Source organism: Pomacea canaliculata, linkage group LG4, assembly GCF_003073045.1.
Source record: "Pomacea canaliculata isolate SZHN2017 linkage group LG4, ASM307304v1, whole genome shotgun sequence".
NCBI classification, from domain to species: Eukaryota; Metazoa; Mollusca; class Gastropoda; order Architaenioglossa; family Ampullariidae; genus Pomacea; species Pomacea canaliculata.
The window spans coordinates 30,941,089-30,955,351 of NC_037593.1; the positions used below are offsets into that span (position 1 = coordinate 30,941,089).

A 14,263-nucleotide genomic window follows, 5' to 3' on the forward strand; every position below is an offset into this window, starting at 1 on the left:
TCTCTCTCATACATTCTTCAATTTCATCGCTTTTTGGCATCATTTTTGTCATCATCCCCCTCATTATCATTTTCTTCCACATCATCGTCATCAACACCACAACCACCATGAAGTACATATTCTCAGTTTCATCATCCCTTCCCTTATTGAAATCAGAAAGTTGGGGACGTAACAATTAGGATATGAAAATGTCAAAATCTCTCGGCTATACATGGCTGGTTTTGAACCTGGCAGAACCGACGTATGCATTCTAATTGTCCATTTCTCTGTGGAATCAGTGATTTGTCCGCTGCAGCAGCTAGTATAAAAGTGTAGGATACAGACACTCCTCAAGTATACAAGCCGAATTTTTTAAGAAGGCAATGGCGCAGTGTGAAGAAAGATTTAAAAAGGGGAAGCGAAACATTTTCTTTATTATACAAGCTTTTCAGACAAACACATAAATATGTCAAGAAGCAGGTACCAACCTAAACTAAATGTGTGCACAGAGAGAGAGAGAAAGAGAGTAGGATGAGGGTGACAAGAAACCTCAACGGATGTGTGTACAGCATAGCCGCCATAATTCGGACAATATGGGAGGTGGGATGAGTATGATTGCCAGACCAACAGAACTCGGGAGGAGGTCAACAACAGCCAATCCTCCCAACGTTAGGCCGTTCGGTTAGCGCCTGTCACCAACAGAGCGAGGATTGGCTGACCTGGGTTCAGATCTCGTTTTGAGCACTATGTTCTTTCTCTATATGTGCCATATGTTTACAGGGCTGGATACTTTGCCGTGATATACACCAACCCCTCCCCTTCTTTGGTAACAAGTGCTGTAGTCGTTGGACCACCAAAACGCCCCCAACTCGAGAGCAGAAGGTTCGTAGCTGGCTGAGTCTCGCAGCTTGAAAACTCCCGTGATCTTCACACTGCAGATTCTCATAACAGCTTTAGTCAACCAATCATGGTATGCAAGAGATGTCAATGGAGTCAAACTAGTCTACTGGTCTATCTTGCGCAAAGGTCCAAAGTTGTTGGCGCTCGGAGAAGAAGTGCGTGGCAGGTCAGGTTTTGCGTCTGTCGATGGCTGGAAAACTACTTTTATACACCGCACGGACCTATACATTCTGTGATCCACCCAGAACGATTACAGCATGAACTATTATAATTTTACCTTATGCACATTTCTTAGAAAAAAAGTGTTTCGTGCATTTTAATTGCTATTGCGTTTTTTAAGTTTTTAAATCCGCTTTTGATGGCTATCGAGGGGTAGATATAAATCACCTTGTTAATCTGCTTGTCACCGTCGTTGCCCTTGTCACTGGTGAGCTCCGTGCAGTGGAAGGAGATGACCACAGGCCATGTCCTAGATACCACGACCATTGACAGTTCCATGATTACAGGGTGTGGGACCTTTATCTCAAAAAAAAAAAAAAAAAAAAAAAAGCTAGCAAACCTTGAACTCTTCTCTTTCTATAATAGCGATAATAACCGCAGCACGATCATGACCCTGGCAATTCTCATTCTGACACCTAAAGTCAACCTGGATGTTTTTTAACACTCGTCAAAAATGCTTTCAGCAAGGATCGTGTGACGCGCGCTGGAAAGAGAGGCTGCATTGTTAAAGTGTCACCATGATCTTCCCAAATACTAGTCATGGTCGCGACTTTCTAACGGAGGTAGTGTTTGCAGCCCCTCCCTCGACCTTCTGTGCTCACTCCTTCAGACATCCGTACTCAGACTTTCAACTCGTGTCAAAAGCACATAAACGGGTCTTTGAATTATGCTGCATGTATGACCACGCTTCAAGCTCTGTAATTAGTTCCTGTTTTCATGAATTACTGTGGCGTCCGCTCGCACTGTAGTGTACAGGTATCTTTACATCTTCCTTTACCTGACACATACGCTGCTTTTCCAATAACTTAAAAATAAAAGTAGAAATAACATCTTGGCAGTGACAGTTCAAGGCTGTCTTTTCTTTGGAGACACTTGGAAACAATTAATTAAATTTTAATTCAGCTGGTTATTTCTGTTTGTGCACTTGCTAAATAAAGTAAAGCATAAGTATCCATGAAAAATGTTTTAAACTGAACAGAAAAAAATCAAAAACAAGTTACAATTGTTTGCCTGATGTTGATGCTGCCATATGTATTATCTCAGTTACATTTTACGTGATTCTTCTTTTTATCATTTTATCCCATTCAGAATATTTTAAAGCGTCTGTAATTAAAGCCTATAATGGACTTTGAGAGTTTCTTTTACAAAGTCGGTGTAATTCTCTTTCTTTTCTGTTTTTCAGTGTCAGGTTGAGACGAAGTGACAATGAGTTCTCCCCGCGTCTGACGTCACAGAAAGTTCCAACATGGCAGCCGACGCTTGTAAGCTCTGGAAACTTATGACTTTGGGTTGAGTACGTGTACTACTGACAAACATATGCTACACTTGGCATAGTGCTTTCCGCTCTGGCAGCTCCAAGTTATTTGACGCCGCTTCGTGACCTCAAAGCCTCTCGCTACCGGTTCATAGGTCGTGCCCTTTGCTTTTCCCGGCGCACGGTGTAATAGCTTGCGGAAGTTGTGAAGATTGCTAGTAAGGGTTTTCCTGAAGTTGATGCAAAGTGAACACGACACACAGTCAGCTAAGGACGGCGAACGCACATATACGAAACGCGTCATGGATGACTTAGGTAAGTGACTATTTTATACAACTCTTCATTTGCCTCCGCTGTCCACGCACGTTCCACTACTTTGCATTGACTGACTTTCCCGAAGAAGTATATGGAAGTGGTTCGGGGTGTGTCACTGTCAGTGTTGGTGGAGACAGGGGTGGTGCCAAAAGCTAGAATAGTTGACTATGCTACTGACTGTCTGATCCAACTGAAATTAATCTTTAAATTGAGGGAAGGAGGTTTCACGCTTGAAATATTGCACGAACACAAAATACCCGTTTCGAACGGCACACAGGGGCTTAAACACAGTGTTTCATGTTCGAGATTGTGGCAGACAATACCAATGTTAAAAATTAAATTGATAAGACAGATAAGCACCGTCATTTTCTTGATGGGTTTGTAGATGATAAGTTTAGGCGGCTTTGTTATGAAAATTGCTGCATTGCCAATTAAGTTGAACTGCTGTGACCATCTGAATGACAGATTATCCTGCCCAGTACCTTGAGATGATGTAAGTGTACAATCTGTAAAGAAACAAAAGAAAAAAATGGATTGAAAGTTCTTTGTCTGTTCGACCATTCGGTTGAAAGGTTAATAGTTACATGTTGAAATAAGTTTGTGTTTTTAATAAAGCATGCCCAGCACTCATGGATTATTATGAAATTGTACAAAGTTATTGCAGACTGTTGTTTGTATTTGTTAATTTAATTCACATTCAGTAATATTGAGAAAATTGTTAATAAATTTCTTTCTAACATTCAGAATATGAATATAGTATTTATAATTTAATGGAAAATTAATATTGTCTCTCTGCCTTCTGGTAAGCTTTTTTTTTTTACCCAGTCTCTCTCACTTTATGTGTGTATGTGTATGTGCAAATGTGTGTATATATATGAAATAATAGTACATAGGTCTGCATGTATTTTGCACTCATCAGTTTATGGGGTTTTGTTTTGTTTATTGTTTTCAAGTGTTAAAAGTAACTATTTTTCTTTTTGTTCATTATTATCAAGTGTTAAAAGGAACTTCTATTCTACTGTGTACCAATTGTTTGGTCCAAGCACAGGCATATATCTATGGACTGCTTTCAGATGAATTTCCTGTGTTAACATCTAGAATAAAGCCAATGTACTCATTTGTTTCCGGTTTAACTGTCAACTTCAAAAAAAGGAGCATACAATGCATACTCTCATATCGATGGTGATATAAAAGTTCAAGCTTTATAGTTTATTGCTTTTTCAATTTATTGGCTTTAAATCATTGAATGTTGAGGACTTTTGCCCAAAAAGAAATAAAAAGTTACCAATTAATTGCAAGTCTATTTTTGACTTAATGAATCTTTTTCACGGTTGAGGATATTAAACTGCTTAATGGTTTGTCAAGACCTGATAGCTTACAACTTCATGAGAGGCTAAGAGTTCGTCTCAGCAGACGGCCGCCAGTCCAGAGATATACATACATGCATGGTCCAAGAGTATTATGGTGGTCTTATGACATTGGTTATGGGATGACAGGTTTTATGGCAGTATGATATATATATATTGCATAGTCCTGCTTGAGGATCTGATGTTGCTATTGAGAGGATAAAGACATGACGAATATCTAGAGGTCTGTGAAACACCCCATGTTGCTAAGAAATTATGAAGGTGGTTTGCTGTATTATTCCACTGTCACAAGAAAGCTTTCTCCCTTTCTCCTTTTTTTTTCCCTCTCACACTTCCTTTCACTCATTTTTCTTTGTGTGTGTGTTAAAGAAAATGAGTAAGAAAAGAGCTGTATGGGGAAAGATCTTGCAGGAAGCATGCTGCTACTTGATTCTGCCACTTAAGTCTTCCTGAGCTGTAAATGTGAATATAATTTTAATGAGCTGCAAGTTGCGGCTGTAGCTAGCATGCGTTCCACAAGTCTGGCAGACCATCCGGTGGGACAGCCCTAGTTCGACGTAATTTGCTTCTTGCACAGACAGATGTGACTGGCACTGTATGACACTAGAGTTGTGTTTCACTTTAGTGGGTAGCATTTGCATGCCTGGTGGCTATTTGAAAGCATATTGTTTTAACACTATTTTTAATAATTGTATGAGAGAGTGTGGTATGGTGGATTCATAGAAATCTTAATTTCTTGTAAACTTTGTCAGTTTCAAACCATGGTATCCTAGTTTCATTCATGCGCGCATATGCAGGTGTATCCACACACACACAGGGAGGACAATGAGATTGTAAGAAATGCTTAATACAGTTTTAGAAAGGAAAATTTATGCAAGCAGCCAGTGGCAGTTTATGTGTTTATTACGATAAAAGCTAGCAAAACATGTCAAGGTTAGCAACTCTTTCAGCATTCTAGGACAGGCAGTTTTTTTTAAGTTACCTCCCTTCTTTCGTGTTTGATCACATCCGTGGTGTATCATTGTTGATTTTCTGCTTTAGTTTTATTTTTTATTTTAAAAAATTTACGCATTACAATAACTATTTTAATAAGTAAAAGAACCCTTTTCATATTTACAGACTTTGCATAAGGTACTGGAATGAAAAATTGTAATAAAACACTAATTCTCAATCAATTTACCATGAAAGATTTTCTAAAGGTAACATGACCTACATTTTCAGGAGTACTTTCTTTACAGTTATTTGAATAGGGATTTTTCCTAAATAATGACATATGATAAGCTTATTACTTTTAGTCTGCTATCATCGCTCTTATGTTGAGTGATTTCAATTTCCTTGTCACAGATTTGTTAAAAAGATGGTTTCTTTTGAAAAGGATGTGTAAAGAAGAGATGAGCTATAAAGCTTCTTTACTTTTGAATTGTACACCCAGTAAGTCTTTAATTAATAATTAAGTAGAGGATGGGAAATGGATAGCCAAGAGGTTAGGCACTGGCTTCCCTGCTAGAGTCACCCTGTTCATGACAGGTGCCATACTGCTTTAGTGCAGCACGCTTCCCCTTGTTGACCCATCTGTGAAATAGAGTACATACCCCTCCCCCTCCTCCAGAGGATGGGAATGCAAGGCATTGCTTAAGAGTTGGACATTATACTTAAAAAAAAAACCTGGGTCTCTCATAAGTGGGGTCTCTAACATCTCAGTCTTAAATGTCTTTCTTTTCATCTTAGAAGAATGCAAATGGTTTCCTGAACAGTTAAGAATGCATGTTTCTCATTGTATTTGTGAGTAATAATGTCAATAATTCAGTAGAAAGCAGTCAGTGGATGGCTATGCATCTGTAGATACATTAAGTGCATCAGTACATTTAATAATTGGTTAGTACTACTAGGACAAAAACAAAATAGTGACTTTTTCATTACTTTTGATAGTCCACATACTGATACCACAAGCATATTTTGGAACTTTCAGGAGTTATCAATACTATTTGTCCAAAGATGCAAAATTATTCATGTGTACTCCTTAACATCACTGGAATACCACCTAAAATATTAGAATTGAAAAAAAGCTAGTTATAATTGTCATCAGTGATTTTTCTGACAGAAGGAAACTTTTTGTGTCTGCTGCTTTCTATGGCATCTATATCCATGTTCAAAAGTTTCCTTTCCTTGCTGCAAAGATAACATTTATATTTAGCTTTGTCGTTCTTCACTTCTTGAAGCCATGACCAAAATTTTTAATATTTTTTTCATTTTTAAGCCACAGTTTATTAAAGTAAATCTGCTTTGTTAACATTGTAAGAGGATGACAGGGCAAATGGTGACAGTCAAATCAGCAGGGGAAATTATTCTGCAGCCATTTGTCAATTTCTTACTCATGCAGAAAAAGGACAGGCACCAAATTTAATTCTTTAAAAATTTAGCTTAATCAATTTTCAGCAAATATTTTTGACTTCCTTCACCTTTCCCAGACTTTTAATGAATTTCTTAAAATATAGACTTTTCCAGGTACTGGAATTAATTTTTCAAAATATACTGACATTTTCAGTTTTTCCTGACCTGTACTGACCCTGATTTATGCACATCGGTACATGTGTAGGCATTTGTTGTTGATTTTAGATGGGAAACTGCTTCCATTCAAAGGCGATTTTACATGTGTAGGCACATCAGTACAGTTATCAATATACTAGTATATATGCCAGTCATGCCCATAGTCATCACTAAACAAATGCATGAACTTAAGGAAACGTAATGTAAGCTGCACTCATATTCTTCACACTGGTCATACCAGTGTTGACTATTAAAGTGCTCCATGGAACTCTTGGTGTAAGCGGTCTCTTTGCTAAACACTTGCAGTGATCACTGATAGATATATTAGTAGGTTGGAAGGTACAATGACAATTCTTTATTAAAGAGAAGTAAAATAAGCAAGAAAATGCTTTTTTCCATTTAGCCCTCGCCCTTTACGGAGAAAAATTAACTAAGTAAATGAAGTAATTAAGTATTATGAGAAAAATTTGTGGTAAACGTAAAGAAGGTGGATATTACAGAGTGGTGGTTAAGAAAAACATATATTTACAATGCTTCCTAGAGTTGGGAGGTATCTCTAAAGGCCTCATCCAATTTTCTTGAAAGTATTTAGGTAGATGGCCTCAAAAGCAGTTCAGGGAGGTCATTTGCTTAAGATGGAGATGGAGGCTGTTCATTAGCACTTTACCCGAATATTTCAGACGGTGTAAAAAGGTCTTATCTAGGAATGGGAATATTCAGTTTTGGAGAGGTTCTAGTGTTATTGGAGGAAAATAGTATGAGAGTCGTGGTGATAGTTTACCCATCAGGTATATAGGGAACATCAGGAACACATCTCTAGTTGCAGTTAAACTTAGAAATGATGATGCAGAAGATTCAGTAGGGGGATAAAGCCTCTCATGTTTCCTCCAAGGAGCCTTTTTATTTAGGGCAACCATAAATCCTCAGCCAATCAAAATGCACTCCCTGCAGACTGTTTTTTATAAAGTAGCTTTTTTTTCAGCATAACTGTGAGCTGAATTGTTCATAACCGTTGTTAAGCTGTCGTGCTATAGTTGTTAGAGAGCATGACTTGTGTGCCATGATCTTATTAGTTAGAATTTTGATATTGCCTTTTTGTATTTTATTCTTTTCCTGTTTCATTGATTTTTGTTCAGGAAGTTTTTAGAACTTTTTCTTTCAAAGAGCTCATGCCCCTTCCCCTTATGGTTAAGGCTTCAGTTAATCTACATCAGAGTGAAAGTAGACAAAGGAAAGTGTCCTTAGGTACATAAATAAATTTTATTTAAAATATATTTATCGTGTACAGACATAAATAAATAAAATATATTTAAATGTAAGCTAAGCATCTTGTCTTTTCGAGAAGGACTAGAAGTTTGCCTGCCTTGGATTATTGGTATCATTAGGAATTAGTCACTGTTCCTGGCATAGTGGCATTCTCTTTCGCTGTCAGGTTGAATAGGCCACCGATGACATGCTGCAACACCTGCGTTGGCTTGTCCAGGAAAGCGCAGTGGTGAGGCTCGACATCGTATCGTGTGTTCAGATCTGACCAAAATTTCTTTCTGAGTGGCAAATGGCTCTTGATTACAAAGGTGCTGAACTATTAGCTCGCCATGACGTAGGCCTGTCTGCTAACTGGGTGTAAAACAACAAACCGCCAACCAACCAACCAACCCACACAGTAACCAAGACTCTGGTCTTCCTCGTGCGTGGTAAGGGAGCAAGAGTTCCCTCCCCTGGCGGCTACACGCGGGGCACACGGAAGGTTGGGGGTGGGGCGGACGGTGTGTGGGGAAAGAGCTGCGAGTAATTCCTTCTTTACCTATCTAGCTGACCCCCGTCTTCACTCATTGCTTTCCCAGCTAGCATCCCCCGCCCTCCCCTCTCTTCCCCACATTTTCGCACCTCTCTTTCGCACCGCAAGCGTTCATTCGCTCCGTTCGCCCGTCCCAGTTTCCAGCAGAGCGGCTGTTGAAGATTTGTGCGGTGCGGCAAACGAATCTTCAACACTGAGTTGTGAGTCACAAGAGGCCAAAGGCAGCTTTCTGTCCGCCACAACTCAAACGGTTGGAACTCCCCCGCCCCCCACTTTACTTCAACCATCTACATCCACTATCTCCACCGACTTCATTCTTGTGCCTTACTGTACAAGGTGGGAGGGGGTGCCTTCCACAGGTACCTCCGCACCTACCGGACACGGGACTTTACAGACGGAGCTCTCGCATCTGGTTTGGGCCGGGCCTGTTGCTGCTGCTACTGGTGGCACCACTACAACAACATCATGATGGACGGGGGAAAGACGCACGCGCCAGGTAGGGAATAGCTGATGTCAGCGGTACAGAAATGTTCGACGAAAGGGTCGTTGCTGGGTGGGTGAGAGCTTATGTGGAGAAAGGGTCTGTTGGTGTTTTTTTTTTTTCTTGTTAGCGAAGCTGTCGTGCGACTTGGGGGTCAAGCGGAATGTCTCCCGTACACTGGCATGTGCCAAGCCGAGTGGCAAAACAAGAAGTATGTGGACGGTTGAATGGCGGCTCCGCCAGACAGGTTAATGTTTTTCAGATGTGCTGATGTTCGCTTGGGAGCAAATGTGGGTGTTGTTGGGGGAGTTGTTGGGGGATGGGGAGATTAGTGTTTTATTCCGAGCCATCACCGGAGGCAAAGCAGCTGGTCTAGCTTTGTTGTGCATCAGCACTAGCTGCTGGTTCGCCGTAGAACATCACCTCTTTCACCTAGCCCATTAGGGATGTTATGACGCTAAAAATATCCTGAGACGTCGGCATCGAGGCTTCGGCAGGCGCAGACAACTCAACGCAGAAATTGGGAGTTATCTCCCCGATCTTCCGCGTATTTCTGTGTTTGTATCAGCGTGTGCGCACAGATGCCAGCGTAAGGTGCTGAGTACAGTGTAGGAAATGAGCAGGCCCCTGATGTTATCTGATTGGAAGGATTCTCTGATATTTTCTAGTTTTTGTCGTGCTTGCTGCTTGCAGGGTTCTTTGTGAAAGTGCTGTAATCATAATATAGCGGGCCCTTCGTAATAATCCCTAGATTGTTTGGTCTTCTTAGCCGCCCCGTACGGTGAACAGCGGGTGGTGCCGCTGCTGTCATGCCCGGATGTTGACTTTCTCTTTAACACACTGTTTTCTGTTTCACGCATCGTTTACCCTGCAGTATCGGCTAATGAATATGGCATGCTATTTAGTAAAATGTAGAGAAAGCCTTGAATCGGTCGTTTTCAGCTTTTTTTTTTTTTTTTTTTTTTTTGGTTACGAAAATAATCAAAGATATTGGTGGTGGTAGTGAAAAGATGATTGCATTTGTAACACACTAGGACATGTCAAGTCGAGTTGTCTGTGTAATTTATCACTCTTTCCTAGCAGTTTTCATATTTCTTTTTTTTTTTTTTATCCTCCTCCCCTACCCATTCCTACTCTTTCTCTCTCTCTGTCACTGTCTCTCGCATTCGTTTAAGTTTGTTGTTGTTATTTCTCTCTCTTAATGGTGCTGGGGAAGGGGCGGGGAAGAGAAAGCGGACGAATCAGAGAAGGGTGTGTGTGTGTGGAGGGGGGTCATGCATGTATTCATACCGGGTATGTGTAGGTAAACATTTTTCATACGTTCATTACATAGTTTTGCTGCATACACGGAGTGTTAGTGCATTGTAGTGTAATTTCTTTGTTGACTTTGTTACCTCGCGATTTTCCATTCCCTTCATAGCAAGCAACAGTTCTGCCATTAAAATATTTAAATGTGTTTGAAAGAGAGGACGACAGCGTCGCGGGGATCAGTAAAAAGACGGTAAGCTTTGAATTTTTTTGGGGTGGTTGTGGTGGTGGTGGAGGGGAGCAGCTGTTCGTCTTTAAATTTCCAGGTCCTCCTTTTGATCCTACACAGTGTCGCTCAGGCTGTAGGCACGCCCATAGTTATGTGCCTTCCTACCCCAGCCCCACCTCACCCACTCCGTGCATTTTCTTCCCTGTAAATGGCCTTAGTATCTCCTACTATGTTTAACACTTTGGAGGGAAAGGGGGGTATGTCTGTATGCACAGGGAGTGTTTTCCCCTCTCGAGATGATTCAGACGGAATTTGTCAAGGGGTGGATCGACCTAACACTGGTGTTGCTGTGTCCGCCTGTGGTGTTCACTTCTCGTCACAACTTACCTGTCAGCTGGAAGCCGAAGTACTGTACACCTGCGACCGTGGCCTCGTGGAGTAATGTTGCGTGGATCAGGATTGATAAGTCTGTGACCATCGGACTTTCTGCTGGTTATTGTTGAACAACCGTGTCGTGTTTGGAACACGCAGAAAGATCGGAGCGCGTGGGTTTTTCAGGAAGTTGACTCATTGCGAGGGTTCTCATAGTCACGTAAGTCTTCATCAGTTTTTTTCCCTACTTGCTGTAGGCACTAAGCATCTGGTGGCTGGATTTTTTTTTTCATATTTTCCGTTTTACTTATTTTGCTGGTTTTCATTGCTTGCTTGTTCATCCATTTTACTGGTTTATTGCAAAAGCAAAGCCATGATTTTTCTTTTAAGGGATTTTTTTCCAACTAATATGACCAAAACTTCCATTGCTCGGTGTTGAGCACCAACAACCGACCAGCGAAATATCTGGTTCTTGTTGATAAATTGACTGATTGAGTGTTGGAAGTTATAAAATATATTGTAAAAAATATATATAGTAGTATATATGTGTACAGTTCGTAGCAAACAAGAAAATGTTAATGACCCACGAAAGTGCCTTTGCTCGTGAAAGGGTTAAGAAGCTAAGACCCTAAATGTTAAGATAAACTCTTCCGACCGCAGTGCCAGCTTTCACCTTTCGATGCACGCTGGAAGAGGTCAAGGCTGTTCTTACGCGACGTTCACAGTTGGACCTTTGCCTGTCGACAGATGTTTGAAGTCTGGACGAAAATTGAGTTTATTCGTTCCGGATGTGGAAACCATTAGCCGATGTGTCTTCGAGACGGCAATATGTCGAGAACTTGATTAGCCTTGGATTTGCTAGCTCTTATGTATAAAATTTGCTTTGTTTGTCTCTTTGATGTCTGTTTAGGCGCTTTTTGACCCGGACTTGTTTACATATTATGTATGTGTAACCGTTAGATGTGCCGAACACAGGGACAGTATGGGCACTATTAAGAAGGACCTACACGCTTAGCTTTCCCCCTCCCCCGCTTTAAAATGTCCCGCTGCGTAATACTGAAGGGAAAACCCGCTTTTGGTCGTTCCTCTTCTAATATGACTGTGGCGATTGCTGTCGATCGGATGATCAAATCCTTCTACAGAACACCACCCCTATAGTGCAGCTACCATCAGGGGTCGTAGTTATGAAGTGAGAGTAAGTCGTTTCCTCAGGACAAAATGGGGAACAAGGTGTTTTGTTTCCGAAACATTAATGTCATATCCAGACTCCCCGGACACTACTCCATCTTCCTTTACCCTAAGGTATCTTTGCCTCCGCTTTATAACTGTGGATTCAGGGGTAAAACAACACCTGCGGAGTCTGGACACCACTTTATAACTTCGCGAACAAGACACTTGTCCTTGAATTCTCCATGCTGCCCCAGGGTTGCGACTTACCCTCGGGTCATGACAACGACTCCAGGTGTTCAGACAAGAACAATGTGTTTTTCACAGCAAACCTGGTTGCTAGCTTAGACTGTAGAGGATGGCTAGCGGTGCTTTAAAAAAAAAGTGTGTGTGTGTGGGGGAAACTGTTTCGTGTGGTTTCATGTCATTTTTACCTCGCTTTCAGTTTTTGGATCGTTTTCTTTCATATTTTGGCAGCGTACATAATATCTGGCGGATGTCTGCTCGCTGCTGATAGAGTTTGTAATTTTGTTGATTTATTTTTTGTAGAAGTGTCAAAAAATATGATCTTATAGTGTTTACGGTAAGGCAAGCGTAAAAGGAAGATGATGATTAGGAAAAGGATATAGGGATATTTCTTTTTTAACATGGCAACCATAAATGTTGATTCTTATGATGAGGCAGGTTTTTTTCTCTCAATAAAATAAGTCAACAAACGTAGGTGTTAAGATGATGGCGATGAAGAGGATGTAACCAAGCACCACAGAAGATCGCAGTGGTCTTGACACGTTGCCAAGCGCCAGGCCTTCCTGATGTCAGACGAGGGCCGCTTGTAGCGGGGTGGACCAAGGGCTCTTGGTTACGCATGACCCCTGCAGCAGCAGCAGATTCCAGTATCAAGGCAAAGACAGATCGATCAGACACACACTGCAGACTCCAAGTGGGAGCAAAGAGCAACCAGGCGTTCGGCTGTAGCAACTTTGTTCCTTTTTTTTGGTGGCGAGTGATGGAGCGAAGGATACAGGATAGAGAGGATTGAGTGTCGAGTACTCGCCACCCGGGGTGTGGAGGGACGCAAACGACGTAACATCAGCATCTCAAACCCTTCCTTTCTGCCTTCTACCATTTATCGCTGGCCTTCTCAGAGTGGTAAGGACGAGTACGACATCTAGGAGGACAGACAGGGCTGATGGGTGGGAGTAGGATGGATTGAAGCTAATGGCGAGGGTTGGGAAGATGGGTAGGCTTATCGTCTTTTTTTGTTTGTTTTGGTCGCGCAGCAGCGCCATCCCCCCTCCCCACTCAACTCATTTCCCCCCTGCAGTGACTGGGAGCTGGAAAGACTGGAAGGTGAACTGAGGGAGAGTTTGACATCCTCAAGCTGTAAGAAGCTAACCCCAGCTGCATGAGTAATTCGTGTTGTTCCACAATACTTAACCTGGTTACACGCGTAATGAAGCATCCACGGATGTAAGGGGGTGAGTGGGTGGTGGTAGGAGAGGGAGGCCTCAAGGGTGGAGGGAGGAGAGATGAGAATCTAGACGGAAGATGCCTTCCTGGGTTAAGCCGCTCTTTGCCGTTGACCGTTCTAGCGTAGTTGGGGGGAATGGGGAGGGGGATGTGCGAATTACATGAAGGATACAGACCATGGGCAGTTATCAGTGCGGTGGGCAGCGCGCGCTCTCCTGTGTCCCTCCACCAGTTGTTTGTCACGTGCATCTATTGCATCTGCTCGGCGAAGCTCCTCCGCTGACCTGACTACGGCGTGCGTGCGTGCATATGCGTATATGCGCTCGTGCGTGCGCGTGTGTGCGTTAGCAGGGGTCACCGTGATTTCAGGCTTCCTGGCTGACTCGGGGGCGAGAGATTGACTGTGAAGCACCTGGATGTTTGCAGAGAGCAGCCAGCACGTCACCAGCGCCCTCTGGCATTTTAACACAGTCTCAGAACACATATTGTTGAACGGGGGCTGTTTGGTAAATATTTACATGTGGCCAGAGGCGGTGGTATTAAACAAAATTGCCACACGGTCACAAATTTCTGTTTTAGAGCGCCTTATACTCGCCCTTCACGTGGCCCACAACACACAGATCGAAGTTCATTTACTGTGCCTCAGCTCCTCTCGCTCTCAAAAACCGTTAATCTCTGCACGTGCAAGAACCACAGGCAATCGGCCGAATCCTCCAGTTCCCCCCATTTGCCCCAATTACATGTGTTTTCTTGCATCTGTATTGAATTGTGCTTGTGGTGTTTCATTAAGACAGCCCATTAAGGAGCTTTTTTTACAGAATACAGGCTGTTGAATGTGTTGCTAGGCCTGCCAAATGCTTATAGGCGCTTTGTTTAAAAAGTAGTCAGTCACATGTTGGACAATGTTACAAAGGCC

General features: G+C 42.0%; 1 protein-coding gene across 2 annotated transcripts in view; it reads left to right on the top strand.

Moving 5' to 3' along the window:
• The first annotated feature begins 2,330 nt into the window (after positions 1-2,330).
• The window catches only part of LOC112561390 (leupaxin-like), a 38,819-nt gene continuing 26,886 nt past the window's right edge, over positions 2,331-14,263 (top strand). The window contains exon 1 of one of the 2 annotated variants that reach the window (XM_025233868.1): positions 2,331-2,668. In XM_025233868.1, the coding sequence (XP_025089653.1) occupies positions 2,593-2,668 (76 nt within the window). In that variant the 5' untranslated portion in view covers positions 2,331-2,592. Of the gene's footprint in view, positions 2,669-8,555; positions 8,877-14,263 lie in introns of those variants that run through there. The other variant, XM_025233870.1, reaches the window with a different exon arrangement.